Source organism: Rhododendron vialii, chromosome 1a, assembly GCF_030253575.1.
Source record: "Rhododendron vialii isolate Sample 1 chromosome 1a, ASM3025357v1".
NCBI classification, from domain to species: Eukaryota; Viridiplantae; Streptophyta; class Magnoliopsida; order Ericales; family Ericaceae; genus Rhododendron; species Rhododendron vialii.
In genome coordinates this window covers 9630574-9651516 of record NC_080557.1, presented here as the reverse complement: position 1 = coordinate 9651516, position 20943 = coordinate 9630574, and the positions used below count along the sequence as shown (strand labels likewise).

Below are 20943 nucleotides of genomic sequence, written 5' to 3'. Positions count from 1 at the left end.
GCTATTTCGATCTAAGTGGTCTTATTCTGAACAGCAGGTTTGGAACCAGACCAGGTAACTTTAAAAAGGTCAGGGAAGATCCTGAGCGAAAACCCGCTTTCTTACCAATTAGAAGAAAGGAGGAGGATTTTCCAGTGAATCGCTAGGCTTCACCCGAAAGATTACCGATTTCGGCGGAGACTCTATTTTGGGGTAGACAGTCTTTGGATCCCTACTCTACCATTCGCCGGGTCCATTGTTTATCAGAAATGATATTGGTACCGACCTCCCGGTACCGAAATCGTACCGCCGGCCGCCGGTGGGCCGGCTCCGGCCACCGGACGGCCGATCCGAGCCGTCCAAAAATTTTAAAACAAAAAAACGAGGGGGCCTACGCGGGAATCAACGGCATCCGAGGTGTGTAAGGTGCTTGATCCGAGCACCCTTTTTTCGTGTATATATGTATATTCCCGCGAATATACATATATACACGAAAAAAGGGTGCTCGGATCAAGCACCTTACACACCTCGGATGCCGTTGATTCCCGCATAGGCCCCCTCGTTTTTTTTTTTTAAAATTTTTGGACGGCTCGGATCGGCCGTCCGGTGGCCGGAGACGGCCCACCGGCGGCCGGCGGTACGATTTCGGTACCGGGGAGGTCGGTACATGTAGCACTACTCATTGTTTATGGGGCAGTGCAATGCAGCTAAAAACGTAAGCCCCATTTTTATTAGTAAGGTATAGGTTGGGAAAAACTTCAAAACTAGAGTTCCAAAAAGCTTACCTTACCTTATGAGAAAAGTTTGAGAAACTTCGATTCCCGCCCCATTAGCATTTCCGAAGATCGGCAAAGTGGATCGCCAAAGGAAAGTTCCTACTTCGCACAAGCAACATGACTAAGCTAAAATACTCGGGACTAGTTCTTATTCACCAGTTCCTACTCGGTCATACTACGACTCGGGCACTCACTCTCTCTCCTGAGCTTGAAAGAGAGCCCCAGGTGTCAAAGGCACTCCAGCTTGCAACATATAACAAGTGAAAAAATGAATGAGCCCCGACTTCCATAGGTCCTTGATTTTACCTCTTGTAGTGGTCCTTACTTTTAAAAAAGCGGAGCGGGGCCAATTTCTCGTAATTGTTACGACAGATAACTCTTCTATAGAGTTCATTAATATCCGAGCTCATTAGCTTACCCCCATCTATTTGAATGATTGGTCTTAACTCAGGAGGAAGAACTGGTAATAGAGACAAAACCATCCATTCTGGTTGAACTTGAAACCTATTCTGTGCACCTATTATCCTATCCTTTTCATTTCTTATTGCTCTTTTCGTTTACTTTTTCTAACATTTCTAGTACCAACTAAATCATTCGGGCGAGACAGATTATGATGTGATGATGTGCCCATTCCTATGGCCATTCCTTTAATACTTCTAGCTCTCGTCTATCAATCTATTCACTCGTCTAGATAATATTTTTCTTTGTTGACTATAAATCGAAACTCCTTGCTTTGTTGCCGTCTTTCATAGTATATAAAAGAGGTCGCTTTCTGCTTTCTGCCTTCCACTTTGGTTGGACGGTAGTTCCGGGAGCTAAGCGCAACTTTGAAATCGCAAGGAATCGTAATGGATCTTAGGTATGTGATCAGCTGACCCCTAAATATAAGGATGAAGAGCCACGATCGAGCCACCATTCAAGATGATGAGCCCATGCGAAAACTTTTTCTTTTATTGGCGCCCAATAGGTAGACTATTAGATTGAGTCGAAAGCCTACCAACGCATAAAGGTTCCGATTTGAGCTCAGCCTAGACTGAATCCATCACTCTTGGCAAAGAAGGGGGAAGGATGCCCGGTAGAGTGCTTATGCCCGGGCCTCTTTCAGGCCAGGTAGGGAGAAAGCGGCCGTTGCACTGATAGGTACCCCTTACTCGTACAAAAACTGTTTCATTGGCATAATGGCAGATGGGAGTTCCGGGTAGGACCTCCTAAAGTAAAGCATTTTTGGATCCTCGGAGTCAATTGCTTCCTTTGAGGCTCTTTTTTAGCCCACCTGAAAAGTGCCAGACCCGAGTGAACTCACCCCTACTAATCTAAATGGAAGTCACGCACTGGATTCCTTTTTTCACTAACCCAGCCCCGACAGTAGAGTTAGAGATGGGGAATTTCATAGAATGAGGGTTAGGCGCCGTTCCAACTCAACAGTAAAAAGAATTTTTGAAAAAAGAAGGTTTTTCAAACTCAAATATAATAAAAATAAAAAATAATTTTTTAATTTTTTTTGCACCATTTAAAAGATCTCGATGAGATCTATCAAATAAGATCAATATTGGTAAAAAAATTATTTACGTAAATACATGATTTTTGAGCTTGAAAAATCTTTCTTTTCTAAAATTACTTTTTACTGTAGATCTGGAACAAGCCCTAAGGCTGTCAGTCATAATAACCAAGTACTCATTGCCATCAACGTTTCCCCATACCATAGAATCTCCGGACCTTGCCGCCTTCCTTAACAAGCCCGTCAGCCTCCAATAGCACACGAAAGCACGCCCCCTTCCTTAACAAGCCTGTCAGCCTCCAATAGCACACGAAAGCACGCCCATAAGAGAAAGGGGCGGCTATTTCGTTAACATCACAAAAATTCATGGACAACACCACAAAACTCATACATGTGAGCCGTCTTCTTCTCTTTTTCTTTTTCTTTTTTTTATCTTGCACCCTCTTTTTTCCGTAAAATTTGTAGAAAACTTCCCAAAAATTCATAAAAGTAACCAAAAAAAAGTTCATAAATAAACAAACACAAAATTCATATATTGGGCCACAAATTTTTGTAATAAAATAAGCCAAAAACTCGTAAAGAGTATACCGTACACCCAAAAATAAACCAAGCCACAAAAATTCATTAAAAAAAAGTCACCAAAATTCATAATGAGGGTGTGTACCCAGTCTTTGCTTCTTAATGTTCTTATAGTCAATTAATGACGGGTCAATTTTTTATTGGTTAATGCGTAAGCATAGAATGAGTAAACTTCTATGTTTACACTCCAAGCCTATGAAATTTAATGAGATTAAATAAACAGTTCCCACCAGTGACATAGAGTTTGAAAAGGTAAGCTTTGTGGCCTTCGGGGGAGCTTGACCTCTTGACTTTAGTATTAAGTATTCCATGGATTACACTATGTAGAAGTATTTGGTAGAGTAATTATCTAGTAGCCTGGGAGCACTCCAGAATCGCACATTTATATGGAGTTCATACGTTAAGTCGTGGACTCTACGCGATTGTGTGGCTATAGAGTGATCCGGAACAACACATGGCGGTGCTCCTGGACCATTGCATAATTTCACATGTATTTGACACCTTCTTGCTCCTTAAAATGTATCCTAATAGAATAATTCGTGTATCTGTCTAATTTATAAACAATACACGAATTCGTATATATATCTATCAAAATATCCTATTAAACATAGTTCTTCACAAAGTGGAATATTTCTTAAATGAACAGTTCCCATCATCGACATTCGATGGATAGAATTTGAAAAGGTAAGCTACACTATGTATTTGACACCTTCTTGAACAATTAGAATTACTTGTGGTTTTTCCATTTCTCTTCATAGGTTCACAATCAAAACAATGTAAAGCACTCCTATCAAGCTATTCCTCTCTCCCCTTCATACTCAGAAACAGATCAACAATGAAACTCTGAAATGGAGGACACGAAGGCAAAAACCATCGCCGCCTTTATAATCATCACCCTCATCATCTCCTTAATCATCGCCCGAATCTCCCTCGGCCTCTCCAACACTTTCTACCTCATCACCGGAGCCAATGGGGCCGCAATCCTTGCCGTCATCACGTTCTTCCTGCTCCGAAACCGGTACAACAACCGGAGAAGACTCGAAAACCAAATGGTTTCTGAGCTCCGAACCGAATACAGTTTCCTACGAAGAGTCGCCGGAGTTCCGACAAAGTTCCAGTACAGTGACATCGAAGCGGCAACCGACGAGTTCAAGTATTTGTTGGGGCGAGGAGCGTCTGGTTCGGTATTCAAGGGGATTCTGAGCGACGGGACGCCGGTTGCCGTGAAACGAATCGAGGGGAGGCGTGAAAAGGAGTTTAGATCCGAGGTGGCGGCCATAGCTAGTGTCCAGCACGTGAACTTGGTCCGCCTCCTCGGATATTGTTGTGTCCCCACGGGCTCACGGTTTTTGATTTACGATTTCATACCCAATGGATCGTTAGATAAGTGGATTTTTCCTCGTAGCGAGAAAGAAGAACTTTCCCCACGAGGGAAAATCCGACATATTGGTGGGTGTTTGGAATGGAGGTCAAGAGTTCAAGTTGCGGTTGACGTGGCGAAGGCTCTTTCTTACTTACACCACGATTGTCGATTGAGGATTTTGCACTTTGATGTCAAGCCTGAAAACATTCTACTCGATGAGAATTACCGCGGCTTTGTCTCAGATTTCGGACTATCTAAGCTCATGGGACTTGATGAGAGCAGAGTTGTGACTAGGTTTCGTGGTACTAAAGGGTACTTAGCCCCAGAATGGATATTACAACAAAGCGTTTCCGAAAAATGTGATGTGTTTAGCTATGGAATCGTGCTTCTGGAGATGGTTGGCGGCACAAGAAGTATAATTTGCGAGGAGGATAGTACCGACAAGTCGGAGAGAAAGTCCGATCAGTACTTTCCGAAGATTGTGAGCGAGAGATTGAGAGAAGGGAGGGTGATGGAAGTTGTGGACAAGAGGGTAGTGGAAAGCGGAGGCGTCGACGAGAGAGAGGTGAAGAGGTTGGTTTGTGTTGGATTGTGGTGTATACAAGAGCAGGCTAGCATGAGGCCAAGTATGGCTCAAGTGGTGGAAATGCTGGAGGGACGCGCGGCGGTGGAGGAGCCACCGGAGACCGAAATGATGATGGTTAAGTATTTGTCACATGAAAAGGAGATACGTTCAGGTCACGATAGCATTGGGATTGCTGCGTCGCCGGTGACTCAAGGGGATAATAGTATTTGTTCTTTATCGTCGTGCTCTATTTACTTATCAATTTTGTCCGGTAGATAATATGTGGCCTTATAAAACAAAAGAACATCCGAGATGATATCTGAGCCATGTGGTCCGTTTGGTAACTTTGATTTTCCATTGTTTTTGTACATTAGGGTCATCATTCATGTGTATTATTGTGCAGTACTTCATGATTAAATCAAAGCTAACTTGTAGTTGCAGTGATGCTACTCAGATTAATCAATATTGTTGTAATATTAAATCAAAGCTAAGGCGTCATCCTCTTTTTTTGAATGGCAAAAAAGAATTTTAGTAATCTTCAAAGAAATACACAAAAATTAAAAGGGCCGAGGCATGAAGGCATCACAACAAGCAGTAGGAGGACAACTACAGAAAACAGCACAAGCAGCACTCCTGAAATATGATTATGATGATCCAGTTAGAACACCGAGGAGCAATTCTCCTAAACTCCCTATCGCATCAACTTCCGAAAAATCGAAGACTTGGCAGTTGGCACCTCCCATCTCCGCCGTGGACACTTTGATCTTTCTGGATCTAAATTCAATGGCTCGGATGTGGGTTCATCAAAAGAGATAAAAGTCCGCCATGAATCTCCAATATTTCAAAAAAGTTCTAGAATTCCAAAGTTGTAATGGCAGCCCATAACCATAACAATTTATGGATCGGATCTTCTCCAATATAAGTTTTGGACAATGGTTCGGATCTACTGAGAAACTCTTTGCAACCAGATCCGAACGATTGATTACATTACTATTGAACGGTTCATATCACAACTTTCTCCTCCAATCCAAAACATGGACAGGAGAGGATCCGCTTCCAACAATTTAACCATACTAATCTCATAGGTTCCCTTAACCATCTCAAGTTTCCATTCTTCAATCTTCTTGAAATAATTTCTTTAACCAACCCGGATCTCCATCACCAAAAACTGACTTCATTTCTACTTGAGAGGGGAACGTAAGCATGTAGTAACTTATTTCCTTCCATCGCTCCTCATTTGAATATCCGGAACTTAATTCCTTGCAAGTTAGGATATCTCTGAGCGACTCTAGTGATTTCATGGATTCCATCTCCGCGACGGCACTCCTTTGCAACCAATAATTTTCTTCCTCCTTAACCGGTTTTAAATAGAGGTAGCGGGAGCATCGAACGATACGCAGCAGGAATCGGGTGTAGCCATCGTGAATTTTTCAAAATGATTTCTGGCGCTAGAGCACCAGAAGCAGCCTTGGCGGTCACGTAGCAGCCATCGCGGCCATGAAGCAGGGAAAAAATTGGCTCCAAAGCGATACGTAGCAAGAATCGACTGACACGGTATGAATCTTGGGTAGCACGGTATAGCGTTACCGAAGGACCAAAAACCGCTACGTAGTGGCGGATATTGAAATCCATGTCATTAACAGAAACGGTTAACATGGATTAGGAACGCTGTAGTCTTCTTCCTTAACCGGTTTTAACACGGTATGAATGTTGGTTCTCTATCTTCTTTTGGCTTAAATCTTATTTTTGTCTAGTTTTTAGCAAAAGTAGCCATCTTAATGCATAGTTTATGAACCCTAATCACTGCTCCATTCAGCATCCTAATAGCATGAAACGCATCCCCTCTCAGTGCTGAATCTAACGAATCCGAACTTAGCTTTCATTTTGGAAAAAGTACTTAGATTTGGAGTGAAAGGGAATAATCATTCGAGGAAAAGTGAGAAAGTATTTGGAACAAAGATGAAATATAAAGATTTGTGATTGGAGTTTGTACAAACAGAAAATATTTTGTAACTCACAAAATTGTGTAAATATATAGAGGTTGTTGGACAGACCCGGGATGCTACAAAGCAGCTCCCTGTAGAGCGTGCTACAGTGTGCATCCAGACCGTCCATGTCGGCACCGGATTGAAAACGAACTCTTCCAGGAAAGAGTTGACTTTTTACTGAAAGAGTTTGTTTATAATTCAAAACATTGAAAACGCTTTTGGACGATCCGAATGTGCTCTACAGGGGCTATTTTTGCAGTATCCCGGATCCGTTCTTTGACCGGAGATGCTCTTTAAGTAGCTCACAGAATTGTATAATACGTATGGCCGGCATTCACAGCACACCTGATCTAAGATGAATCCAATAAAAATGCTGAGGTTTGGACCACCCAAGCTAAATGCAAATGCAACTTGGGGCTGCATATTTAAAGCCTTTAAAGGCCCATTGCCAAAAGGTTGTTAGGCAGTAACTTTTTCGATCTCCCTAATGTTCTATTTATTTCAAGGATATTGATATCCATATCTAAAATTAAAGTGTTTCCGGCAGTGAAAAATTTATAAAAATATATTTACGATTGAAAGGTTGTTTGGTATTTCCGGTAGTAAATAAATTGTTAAGAAAAATGAGTATTAAATTGTTTCCGGTAGTGTATAAATTGTTGATGGATATGTGAGTGAAAAAGTTGAGAAAAAATTGTTGGTAAAAACTTTTTTGTTAGTGAAAACGAAATGATAAAATACGTTGAGTTTTTAGTGTTTTTTTGTTAGTGGAAACAAGTTTATACAAATATTCTTCTCTGTGAAGTAATTTGCCTTATATATTAGAGTTGGGGGATGGTGCTATGCAGTGGTGTGCGTAGTACTGTGTTGCGCACCTCCGAGCCGTCGAATCGTGCATCCGACGGCTCAAATCTCATCTCGTCAATGAACGACTTTCAATCGTTGGTTGCCGAGATAAGATCCGAGCCGTCGGATGCACGATCTGACGACTCAAACGTTCGCAGGACGGTGCTGTGCACCTCACTGCACAACATCAACCCGTAGGCTTGTGCACAAAAACTCTTCTCTCTAGAGTGTATAAAATTAGCAGTTCCCGTTATTGACATGCGTTTGAAAGGTAAGCTTTTGTAGGATTTGGAGAAGCTTCAGTCTTCGTTTTATTGATTACGCTATGTATTTGACACCTTCTTGTTCCTAGAAAAATGCTACTCCGTACTATCCAATGATTAATACTTTGATTGTCCCATTTCTCTTCAAAACTTGGCACTGGATTCAAAATTCACCACAAGAACGTAATTTGGCAATGAAACTCTGGATGGAGGACAAAAAAGCAGAAGCCATCGCCGTTTCACTAATCATCGCCCTCACCATTTCCATAATCGTCGCCCGAATCTCCCTCGGCCTCTCCAACCCTTTCTACCTCATCACCGGAGCCAACGCGGCTGCGATCCTCGCCATCATCGCTATCTTACTGCTCCGAAACCAGTACGACAGCTGGCGAAGACTCCTCGAAACCCAGATGGCTTCCGAATCGAAAGAGCTCCGAATCTAATTTCTGAAATTGCTTTTGAATGTCTCGGGATGGAAGGACTTTCATCTCAGAAATGGCCCTGATACCATATGGAAAACTAAGAAACTAAGGGTATGTTTGGTTGGATAGAATCAAGGTTGGAATGAAATAGTCATTCTAATGACTTATTTATTTCAATGTTTGGTTCACCATTGAATAATAGAATGATGATTTCAAATTGAATCACTATTCACCTTAGTAAATGAATTGTCATTTCATCCAAAAAACTAAAGAATTGTTATTCTATTTCTTTATTACACCAAAATTACTAGTGTCACTCCAACATTCACTATTGCCACACCAAAAATTACTATTGTCACTTCAAAAAATGCTATTGTCACTCCAAAAATTACTATTGTCACTCCAAATATTGCTATTGCCACACTATTCCATTTGAGATGAAAATGACTATTCATAAGCACAATCAAACATGGAAATGGGAATGATTATTTCATTCTCAATTCCTCCAATTCTATTCCATTCCTATTCACATTTCATTCTATCCAACCAAACGCACCCTAAAAGAAGATGTTCAAGAATTATAGAGAGAGAAGAGAGAAAGATAAGACTTTCACGTGTCAATTCATTCTCTATGCTTAACTGATACAAGACTGAGATCTGATTATATAAGCCTTGCACGACCTCTAACAGAATCAGTCACAGCTGTCAACAATTACATGGAAAATATCTATCTAATTACAAGCTAAACACCGCTTAGCTTAAACCAGCTTAGCTTACCATAGAAACTAACCAACTTCAGCAGCTCTAATGTGTCTTCTTGACACCCATCTCCGCTGTGGACGATTTGATCTTTCCGGATCTAAATCCAATGGCTCAGACGTGGGTTCATCGAAAGAGATAAAAGTCCGCCATAAATCTTCAATATTTCAAAAAGTTTCAGAATTCCAAAGTTGTAACGGCACCCCATAACAATTTACCCACACTATCCTCAAAGGTTCCCTTAACCACCACAGGTTTCCATTCTTCAATCTTCTACTAAAGAGGGGAACGTAAGCATGTAGTACCTTATTTCCTTCCATCTCCCTCATTTGAATATCCGGAACTTAATTCCTTGCCAGTTAGGATATCTCTGAGCGACTCTTGTGATCTCATTGATTCCATCCCCGCGGGCAGCACTCCTTTGCAACCAATCATTTCCTTCCTCCTTAACCAAGGTTTTTAAATAGAGGTAGCGGGAGCGGGAGCATGGAATGATACGTTGTGGGAATCGGGTGCAACGATCATGAATTTTTCAAAATGATTTTTGGCGCTAGAGCACCTGAAGCAATCGTTGCGGTCATGTAGCGGCCATGAAGCGGGGAAAAAAATGGATTTCAAAGCAATACATAATAGGAATCGGCCGATACATTGGATAGCACGATATAGTGAAGTGTAGCGTTACCGGAGGACCCGAAAACCTCTAGGTAGTGGCCGATATGAAATCCTTGTCATAAACAGAAACTGTTGACATAGATTAGGAACGCTGTAGTCTTGGTAATCTCTGACATAAACAGAGCATCTCCCCCCTTTCTTGTGAACGTTGTTCTCTGTCTTCTTTTGGCTTAAATCTTTTTGGCTAGTTTGCTTTTGTATTCCAAGTATCCTCTCTATGCAAAAGTAGCCATCTTAATGTATATTTTATGCCCCCTAATCACTTCTCCATTCAGCATCCTAAGAGCAAGTTTATCAGTTGTTTTGTAAAATTGCTAGTAAATAGTACACTTTTTTCATTTTACCTACTCATATCTCTCTTAACATTATACCAATACTATCTATTTAACATATTCTCTAGAGGTGGCAATCTCAATCCATATTTTTCTAACCCGCCCAATCCGCCCATTTATAACCCAACCCAACTTGCCCATATTACATAATGGGTTAATATGGGTTCAACCCATATAAACCCATATTTATATGGGTTTAGATCGGTTGAAAATGGGTTCAATATGGATTTGAGTTTAAAAACCCATTTTGCACTTGTTTTACTCCTGAAATCCAATTTGTTAGTCCTGATGGGCCGTAACGAGGATTAGATGTAGTGCTTTTCTTGGCTATTTCTCCCCTGCCATCCATTTTTTTTTTTTTTTAAATTTTATTCTTTTTGCTTTATTTACCAGATTTTCAAATACTACCAGTTCCTGTTTGGCTAAATAAGCCAACTGGTTTATTTTTTTGTCTTTATTCAAAAAAAATTCGTATTTGTTAGTTTTTCATCAATATTTTGGGGATTATTGCATCATCATGACGAGAGGAATTTAAAAAGTAAAAAATTATGATCAAAATCCAATTTTTTTGAATAAAGACGAAAAAATTGGCTTATTGGCTTATTTTTGTCTTTATTCAAAAAAATTAGGCTTCGATCGTAATTTTTTACGTTTTAGATTCCTCTTGTCATGACGATGCAATAATCCCCAAAAAATTAACAAAAAACTAATAAATACGAAAAAAAAATTGAATAAGAATAAAAAAATAAGTCAATTAGCTTATTTAGCCGAACGGGGCAACTCTGAGAACCATTGGGGATTCTGTGGTTAGTCCTGATGGGCCTAGAGAAAGCAAGTGCAGAAGTGTTGGTATTTATGTATACTTGACTATCTATTGCAATATAGTTTCTCGACATTTTTTTCTCCTTAATTTGCTTACTTTTGAATTATTTTCAATCGTCTTTTCTTCGATTGTATTTAAGGCAATCTATTGCAATGAAACACACACACACACTCTCTCTCTCTCTCTCTCATATTCGACAATTTCAATAGCGACACCGAAAATGGGTTCATTATTTTTTACTTTTCCGATTCCTCCCGAGGAGACGAATTAATAAGTCAGAACAGTTTGACGCAAAACAAACAAATTCAAAAAAAATTTAATAGAAACAAGAAAAAAGTCACCCCCGCACTACAAGTGTAGTGTGGCCAATCCGGCTAACGGGGGAAGAAAGGAAAAAAAAAAAAAGGAAAGGAAAAAAAATTTAAAAAAAAAAAAAAAAAAGAAGGAAGAATAGGAAAACGGGTCGGGTCGGGTGGGTTTGGGTCTGGCTTGACCCGCATTTGACCCGACCTGTTTCAACTCATTTACTATTTGACCCGTATTTGACCTGCCCATATTCAACCCGTGACCCATTTCAACCCGTCCAAACCCGATCCAACCCGCCCATTTGCCACCTCTAATATTCTCTAATAAAATATTATTACTTTTATTACCCTTTTTCTTTTTTGGGGGAGAGAGAGAGAGAGTGAGAGTGAGAGTGAGAGAGAGAAAAAGTAATAAAGTAATGAAAAGTCTTATGTACAGGGGTTCGGTATATTTACCAAACCATTTCAGCAAAGTCAATTTACCTCTTCTTTTAGCTCCTCTGCTGTTGCTTGTTTTTGAGTGTTTTCCTTATGTAAAATAGCTATAAAGCCATTTTACCCCACCTGATGTACTTGCTCTAATAGCTCGAATAGCTTCCCATCTCGTGTTGAACCTAACGAATCCGAACTTCGCTTTTCATTTTGAAAAAAGTAATAGATTTGGAGTTAAAGGGAGTAATCATTGGAGGAAAAGTGGTGAAGTATTTCAAATAGAGATGAGATATAGTGATTTGTGATTGGAGTTTGCGCGAAGAGTAAAATCCTTATGTAAACTCATAAAATTGTGTAAATATATAAAGGAGAATGCTTGTTTTTCCTCTTTGTGAGCTTTGTCCCACATTGGTAAGCTGAGAGATGTTGGAGTGGTATATATTAGGAAACATTCCTAATGAAAGTAACTAATGATCTAGTGTGGTGCAGCCCTTTGGTGCTTTGCACCATACCGGCAGAGCCGGTACACACTCACACACGCGCGCGCACGCGCGGCTTGGGCTGTGTGGCGTGGGCTGTGGCGCTTTAGCGGCGCACTTTGCACTTAGCACCATTTCTTATTGCGACTTGGCAGTAAGGTGGCGCTGACGTGGATGACACGTGTCACACGCGTGGCAAGTGAGTCACACGGAGCGGTTCCGATCGGGTGCAACTCGAGCCTACAGGTGCATTGGTTCGTATAATTGCGATCTGAGCCGTCGGCCGCGAATGGGCTCGATCCAACGGATTGGATCAAATCCGATTGGGTGTGAGTGAAACAGCACACCAGTTCGGTGTGACTGGGTGTGACGATCGATCTGGACCATAGGATCTGATCCAACGGTCAGATTAGATCGGGTGCATACCCATTCTCAATGGGTGCGTAGTGGCCTATAAATAGACCACTACTTTACAGAATCCAGTGTTCATAATATACACACATAATCCGAACTTTTCCCACATCTCTCTCTATATTTTCTAGCATTCATTCTGCGTTCTGTTTTGCTGCAGAAAATAGAACACAGTGGTTCTCGGGTCCTATATTCGTTCAAGCAAATATTCTGTCTGTTTCGTTAGTGCAAACGAAAACGGAAAGAACATCAAGTTCGGGCTTCGATTTATCTTGAAGGCAGGTTTGTTGTAACCCTTTGCATACCGGAATTGGTGGGGGCAAATACAGTCTTTAGGAAAGCGACATAGTCGTGACTCAAAGTGTATTTCAGTATTTGTGGAGATTTCGCCAACAGTTCAGAATTGCAGCGGCCAATTTTTCCAACAGTTGTTGCACTGGAGATCGCTCTTGTTTCCGGTAGTAAGTAAGTTGTGAAAAAAAAATTGTAGCAATCAAATTGTATGGTGTTGCCGATAGTGAATAAATTGTTGAAAAATGTCTAAGTTATTCTCGATAGTGAATAAGTTGTCGATCAGTTTATAAGTAAAGTTACTGTAGCAAAAGAAGTTTTTATTTGACAAGTTGTTACATTGTGTGAACAACAATCTAAAATACTAAAATTTGTTAATTTATGTGAACGGCATGATAAAAAAACGCCTATGTTTTTTCCTCAAATCACTACCAGAAACATTAGCTCACAGAATTGTATAAATACATATGGCTACAGGTGGCAAATGAACGGGTTTGTGCGGGTTGAAAAGAGTCGCGGGTCAAATATAGGCGTGTTAAATACGGGTCAAATAGAAAACAATTTGAAATGGGTCGGATCGAATATGGGTTAAGTCAAACCCAAATCCACCCGACCCAACCCGTTTTCCTTCCCCCCCGTTCCATTTTGTCCTAATTCAATTTTTTTTTTTTCGCATTGGTTCGTTTTACAACAAACTTTTTACCCTTATTGATCATCTTGACGAAAGGAATCAGAAAAGTAATTTTTTTTTAACTTTCACCCTAATATTTTAACATATGAAAAAGCGTGCACAATTCATGGGTCGTATTTTGGAATTTAAAACTTGGAAGAAATTGTAATTTGCATTTGGAATTGTTACAGTTAAGAAAACGAAGGAAGAAACAAGAAACCAATGTTCTTCCTTGAAACAAGGAAGGAGTCGGCACCTACGTGCCCGGCGGGCGTCCAACGTCTAGATTAAAATTAGTCTCGGCACCGACTAGTCAGCCACGTAGACACCCCAGCCTAGGCTCTATGTTGTCGACTGGTTGGTTGCTAGATGCTCGGCGGGTGCCCCTCTTCACATTGCAAGGAATCAGAAAAGTATTGACTTATATTTGTCTTTATTCAAAAAAAAATTGAATTTTGATCGTAATTTTTTATTTTTTAGATTTTAGATTCCTCTCGTCACGAAAACACAATAATTCACAAAAAAATCAAAAAAAAATTAACAAATGCGAAAAAAATTTAAATAAGGATAAAAAATAAGCCAATTAATTTATTTACCCAAAAAGCAGCCTCAACTGTAATTATATCTTAGGTATTGTTCAAGTAAATTTTTTTTTTACTGTTTTGATTCGTCTCGACTAGACAAATTGAGAATCTATAAAAAATTTGACGGTAAACTAACAAACGCGAAAGAAATTTTAATAAGAACAAAACATGTTAAAAGAAAAAGTTTTTAGCGGAACGGGCCTCGTCAGGGTGATCGGTTTTGGAGATTAAGTCTTTGGAATGGAGAGAGAGAGAGAGAGAGAGAGAGAGAGAGAGAGAGAGTGACTCGTCAGGGTGATCGGTTTTGGAGATTAAGTCTTTAGAATGGAGAGAGAGGGAGAGAGAGAGAGAGAGAGAGTTGTCAGGGTGATCAGTTTTGGAGATTAAGTCTTTGGAATGGAGAGAGAGAGAGAGAGAGAGAGAGAGAGAGAGAGTGTGTGTGTGTGTGTGTGTGTGTGTTGTCAGGGTGATCGGTTTTGGAGATTAAGGCCCTGTTCTAAAAACCTTTTTAAAAAATAAGCAGTTTATTTCACATTTTCAAACTCAAAAATAATGTATATAAAAAATAATTTTTTAATTTTTTTTGTACCGTATTAAAGATCTTGATGAGATCTATTAAATAAGATCTATATTGGTAAGAAAATTATTTGCGTAAACACATTATTTTTGAGCTTGAAATTGTCTTCTTAAAAAATAAGTACTTATTTTACGTTCCGAAACGGGGCCTAAGTCTTTGGAAATGGAGAGAGAGGATGTACTTATCTCACTGGATTTTTTTTTAGCAAAAATAGCTCAATCTTGTTTTGTACAGGAGGCGTAGAGGTGGAGCGAGAGATTGTAGATTGATTACCGTACTTCACTTAGGGGTGGGTCTTCTAATTCAAACCCATTTTTAACCCACTTAAACACATGTAAATGTGGATTTATATGGGTTGATTTATATGGGTTGAACCCATATAAATCCATTATAAAATATGAACGGATTGTGTTGGATTATAGGTGGATGGATTAAAAAATATGTGTTGGGATTGCCACCTCTACACGTGGCATTCACAGCACACCTGATCTAGATGAATCCAATAAAATGGGAAAAATGACAGCCCATGACGTATTTTGATAATTAATACCTGCCAAACTAAGAACATTTGTTAATACTAAAAATGTCATCGACAGGTATTAATTATCAAAAACATGTACTTGGCGGTCATTTTCCCAATAAAATGTGAGGTTTGGAGTCTTTGGACCACCGAAGCTAAATGCAAGTGCACCTTGGGGCTACATATTTAAAGGCTTTAAGGCCCATTGCCAGAAGGTAGTTGGGCTCGAATGCCATCTCAATGCTGGAATGGACATAGATATTTATTTGAGCATCTCCAACCGACCAAGAAAACCTCAAATTTAAGTAAAATGGCTAGTTCGATGAAACCCTAAATCACATACCCAGCAGCCTCAACAGGGACCTCGCCAATTTGTCCTCTCAGTAACTCGCAAGGTGTGGCAAGTTATTGTAGCCTCGCCTGGTACAACTCTCTCTCTCTCTCTCTCTCGCTGCAGCCTAGGCAGTACACGGCGTCATTGGAGAACAGCTCTACCTCGTCGGCGTCAGCATCATTGTCAGCAATCGTGGACAGCTCCGATCGTGAACAGCTCTACCTCGTCGGCGTCTCCGATCGTCAAGAGCTCTACCTCGACGGGTCTTCGATCGTTGGCTCCCGCACCGAATTCTAGTGGGTTTGATTCGGGTTTTCTATTTTTGGGTCTTCCGATTTCGGAGAGAGAAATTGAAAACCCAAAAACGGATTTCATCCCTTTAAATTCTGATTTGGGTTTTAAGTTTGTGGATTTGTGGATTTTCATTGTAGCAATATTTGTTTGATCTTGAAGAGGGATTTGTGGAATGGGTATAAGGAGTTTTGTTTTTTTTCCTCTGATGGCCAAAAAGCTTAGGCTGTTGGGAAGCTCAAACATTTGGTGGCTAGCTAAAGTAGTTTATTGCATATTTATCCAAAATGGCTAGCAATACTAGAGATGCTCTTAGGGCCTATTTGATAAAATTGAAAACTGAATGTTGAAAAATTAAGTACTGAAAGCTGAATGCTGAATTTTTTAAGCTAAAAAGCTATTTGGTTAACATATTAAATACTAAATTTAAAATATATAAATTAATTTTAGTTCTGATTCTCTCTTAATTTACTAATGGTCACAATGTACTTATAATAATGGTGGAATGGTGATTGTGACGGTGGTGGTGTGTTGGTGGTGATGGAGTGGTGGCGGCAGTGTTGGTGGTGGTGGTGTTGGTATTGGTGTGCTGGCGATAGTGGTGTAATGGTAGTGGTGGAGTGATGGTGATGTAACGATGGCAGTGAGTGGTGGTGGTGTAATGGTGACGGTGGCGGTGGAGTGATGGTGTAATGGTGACAATGAGTGGTGTCAGTGGAGTTATAGTTGTGCAATTGTGGCATTGTGGTGGTGGCGGCAGCGGCGACGGTGTGGTGGTGGTGGTGGAGGAGTGGTAGACTGGTGGTGGTGGTGGTGGTGGAGGAGTGGTGGTGAAGTGGTGGTGTAATGGTGGTGGTGGAGTGGTGGCGAGCGTGGCGGTGGTGATGGTGGCGAGGTGGTGGTGGTGGTGGTGGTGGAGTGGTAGCGGTGATGGTGGAGTGGTGGTGGTGGTGGAGTGGTGGTGATGGTGACAAGGTGGTGGTGGTGGTGGTGGTGGTGGTGGCGAAGTGGTGGTGGTGGTGATGGTGGGAGTGGTTGTGGTAGTGGTATGGTGATTAAATACAAGTACATAAGAATTCAGCCAGAGTTAAGTAGCTCAAAGCTACTTATTTTTTTTCAACTTTTTAGCCTACATTTTAAGTAGCACTTAATTTGTTAAGCAATGTATAATGTCGTTATCAAATCTACCGAATCACTTATTACTTAATTGATTCAGCTTTAAGTGTTAAATTTAAGTTATCAAACAAGCCCTTAGTATCTAGTTTAGATTTCAATTCATATGATAGCCCTCTCTCTTTGAACCCAAAAACACATGTTCATTGAAAGATTCTTGTAATACGATTCTCTAACCACGTAAAGTTCAAAAAAATAGATTTTCAATAAAGATTGGATAAATATTAATACATGTTCATCATATATATCACTAGATCTTTAACAAATATCAATGCATTTTTTTGTACATTATCTGTCATCCTTACTTACAGTCGCCCTCTCGTGTTCTCTTCATTTCCATGATAAATGTGTTTTCACAATAGCATTCATATCCAATATATAAAACTAAATTTTGCACAAATATTCTTCTCTGTGAAGTTCTTTTTTTTTTTTTGATCACCAAAAAAGGTGGGAGGGGGCGACCAGCGTAACAACCCCCTTGGGCGTGACCATAAGAGCTCCCTACCTGTCAGTTGAATGTTCGATTTAAGTCATAACTACTGTCCCACCTACATACAAGATGACTTAGACTCTACCCCATCGTCGATAAGACTCGATCCCGAGTCTCCACTATGGGGTGTGATGAGCTGAGCCATCCAGGCTACCACCTTCTGTGGTTCTGTGTGAAGTTATTTGCCTTGTAAATTGACTTGTGCACAAAAACTCCTCTCTCTCGAGTGTATAAAATTAGCCGTTCCCATCATTGTCCCATGCAGTTTGAAAAGGTAAGCTTTGTAGACTCTGGAGGAGTTTGACTAGTCTTCGTTTTATGGATTACCGCTATGTATTTGACGAGAGATTTTTCAGTGCTGAGCGGGTATATCTCACGTGGTATTCTCTCGGTGTATTCGAGCCGTTCGATACACTTTTAGACGGTTCGGATTGAAACACTCTCTCTCTTCTCACCCCAACACTTTCTCTCTCCAAATTTGAGCCGTTCAAAAAAGAAATGGATGGCTCAAATGCGCGAGCGAACACCACATAGTACCGCTCGGCACTGCTCGGCACTGAAATTTTTTTCTTATTTGACACCTTCTTTTTTGAATATGTATTTGACTCCTTCTTGTTCCTAGAAAAGTACTATCCAATAATTAATGTTTGATTGTCCCATTTCTCTTCAAAACTTGACACTGGATTCACAATTCACAAGAACGTAATAAACCACTCTTATCCTATCCCCTTGGTCCTCATAAATGGCAATGAAACTCTGGATGAAGGACAAAAAAGTAGAAGCCATCGCCGTTTCACTAATCATCGCCCTTACCATTTCCATAATCGTCGCCCGAATCTCCCTCCGCCTCTCCAACACTTTCTACCTCATCACCGGAGCCAATGGGGCCGCAATCCTCGCCGTCATCGCAATCTACCTGCTCCGAAACCGGTACGACAGCCGGAGAAGACTCCTCGAAACCCAAATGGCTTCCGAATCAAAAGAGCTCCGAATCGAGTACAGTTTCCTAAGAAAAGTTGCCGGAGTCCCGACGAAATTCCGTCACAGGGAAATCGAGGTGGCGACGGATGGGTTCCGGTGTTTGGTGGGGAAAGGATCGTCCGGTTCGGTATTCAAGGGGATTCTAACTGATGGGACTCCGGTGGCTGTGAAACGAATCGAGGGCAAAGAGAGAGGCGAAAAGGAGTTCAGATCCGAGGTGGCGGCCATCGCTAGCGTGCAGCATGTTAACCTGGTCCGCCTCCTCGGATACTGTTGTGTCCCTACGGGCCCGCGATTTTTGGTTTACGACTTCGCGCCCAATGGGTCATTAGATAAGTGGATTTTCCCTCGAAAGAAAAAGGAAGAAATTTCCTTGCAAGGGGCAATCCAATACACTGGTGGGTGTTTGGAATGGGGTTTAAGGGTTGGAGTTGCTATTGATGTGGCCAAGGCTCTTACTTATTTACACCACGATTGTCGATCGAGGATTTTACACCTCGATGTCAAGCCTCAAAACATTCTACTAGATGAGAACTACCGCGGTCTTGTTTCAGATTTCGGACTATCTAAGCTTATGGGAAGAGATGAGAGCAGAGTTGCGAGTTCAATTCGCGGCACTAAAGGGTACTTAGCCCCGGAATGGCTATCACAACGCGGCATTTCAGAAAAATGCGACGTGTATAGCTATGGAGTCGTGCTTTTGGAGATCGTTGGCGGCATGAGAAGTGTTCGCGTAATCGACAAGGCGAATAGAAACGACAAGTCGAAGAGAGAGTTTGGGTACTTTCCGAAGATTGTGAGCGAGAGATTGAGAGAAGGGAGGGTGATGGAAGTTGTGGATAGTAGGATTGTAGAAAGGGGAGGGGTTGATGAGAGAGAGGTGAAGAGGCTGGTTTGCGTTGGGTTGTGGTGTATGCAGGAGGATGCTAGGATGAGGCCGAGCATGGCTGAAGTGGTGGAAATGCTGGAGCGGCGAGAGGAGGTGGAGGAGCCGCCAGAGTCCCCAATGTTCGTTGTTGATTTATTGTCTATAAATGAAGAGAACGTGAATCCGGGTCGTGGTAGGCATGGGATAGCGACGTTGCCGGCAACTCAAGAGGATTGTAATGATGCCTCTTCAGCGTCGTGGTCTACTCTCATATCGGTTCTATCAGGCAGATGAAATATCGTGGCCTACTCTCATATCGGTACTTCACATACAGTGTAAATAATCTCTTCTATCGATTGCAAATAATTAGGCAGAAAAAGAAAAGAAAAAAAGAGAATTATTCTTTGAATTGTTTTTTTTTGCTTGGCATTATTCTTTGAATTGTTAAGAAAATTTGGGAGTTATTCGTATGCATTCCTATCGTCATCACGATTAAAATAAAGCTAAACTTGTAGTAATAATACTCTAATTAATCAATATTGTTCTATCCCTTTTAACCATTGTAACCATTACTTAGATTTTTAAAAAAAAAAATCTGTTCAAAAAAAAAATTATAAATTTTGTAGCTGGATTTTCTATGGATTCCTCAATCTCTGACTTTCTTATCAAAAGTTATTGCTGCTCATTCTGATGTTACGCACGGATTGATTGAACTAACACGCACACACAAAGAGAAAGAGCACACGAGGTTTACGAGGTTTCCCAAACTCGGGTACATCCGTGTAAGGCAGCAGTGATTTCACAATTACGGAGAGGAGATTACTGGACTGAATCGCTCATTCTTCTCTCACCCGGCCCCGTACAAGAACCCCAACCCCTCTCAGCCTCACCACTCTCTTCAAACTCTCTGATTTTGTTCCACTTCTTGCACACACAAAACACACAGACAACAGAGCTAGTAATATTTATAGGCTTCAAACCTGCCTTCTACAGATTTCTACCATTATTTAATGATTATAAGTGGGTGTCGGTGGAGAGTTGAGCAATTAACGGTGTTCTACTAATTCAAATAAGTACTTATTTGAACTTATTTTTTGAATTAAAGATGATGTATTGTGAGAGAATGACCTGTCTCGTAAAATGAAAAATAAGTACTTCAAAAATAAGAACCTCAGCGGAACGGAGTTGGTTGGCTTTCCCTCCATCTACCAGCTTAATGTGGAAAATCATGTCGATCAAATATCAATCAACATTTTAACGAAACACATTATAATTGATCGATTCTGATCAGTGTGTCAATATATTAGACAAATGTTTTGGAAATCATGTTTGTTAATATCATTAAAATAATTTTTGACATGGGTAATATTTTCAATGAGCTCTAAAATGTGTACTTTTTTTCTTTTCAATAAAGTGCGCTCGGAAAGGGCCACAAAAGATCAGGACTGGTATCTCATTTTGGGACTAAAAACAATCTGGACTAAAAAGTATTATTGACGAAACTCGCTAAGGGTACATCGAGAGGGCAAAGTATCCCTGTCCCATCAGAAATGGAACCCAAACCTAAGCCAAAACAAAAGCAAAAGCTTTACACCGAAAGGAAAACCCCAAGAGAAATAAGACTACCCAATAAAACATTGGATATAGGAGCCAAACCTAAAGCCACCAGGAA

The 20943-nt window shown here is 40.6% G+C and overlaps 2 protein-coding genes across 2 annotated transcripts; both read left to right on the top strand.

Moving 5' to 3' along the window:
- The first annotated feature begins 3586 nt into the window (after positions 1-3586).
- Positions 3587-5178, top strand: LOC131300719 (probable receptor-like protein kinase At5g20050). Its single transcript, XM_058326687.1, has one exon. It carries the CDS (start codon positions 3681-3683, stop codon positions 5037-5039), a length of 1359 nt encoding a protein of 452 aa, XP_058182670.1. The 5' UTR covers positions 3587-3680; the 3' UTR covers positions 5040-5178.
- Positions 5179-18022: 12844 nt separating this feature from the next.
- On the top strand, positions 18023-19582 carry LOC131300711 (probable receptor-like protein kinase At5g20050). The gene has a single exon (XM_058326676.1). It carries the CDS (start codon positions 18165-18167, stop codon positions 19563-19565), a length of 1401 nt encoding a protein of 466 aa, XP_058182659.1. The 5' UTR covers positions 18023-18164; the 3' UTR covers positions 19566-19582.
- The last annotated feature ends 1361 nt before the right edge of the window (positions 19583-20943 follow it).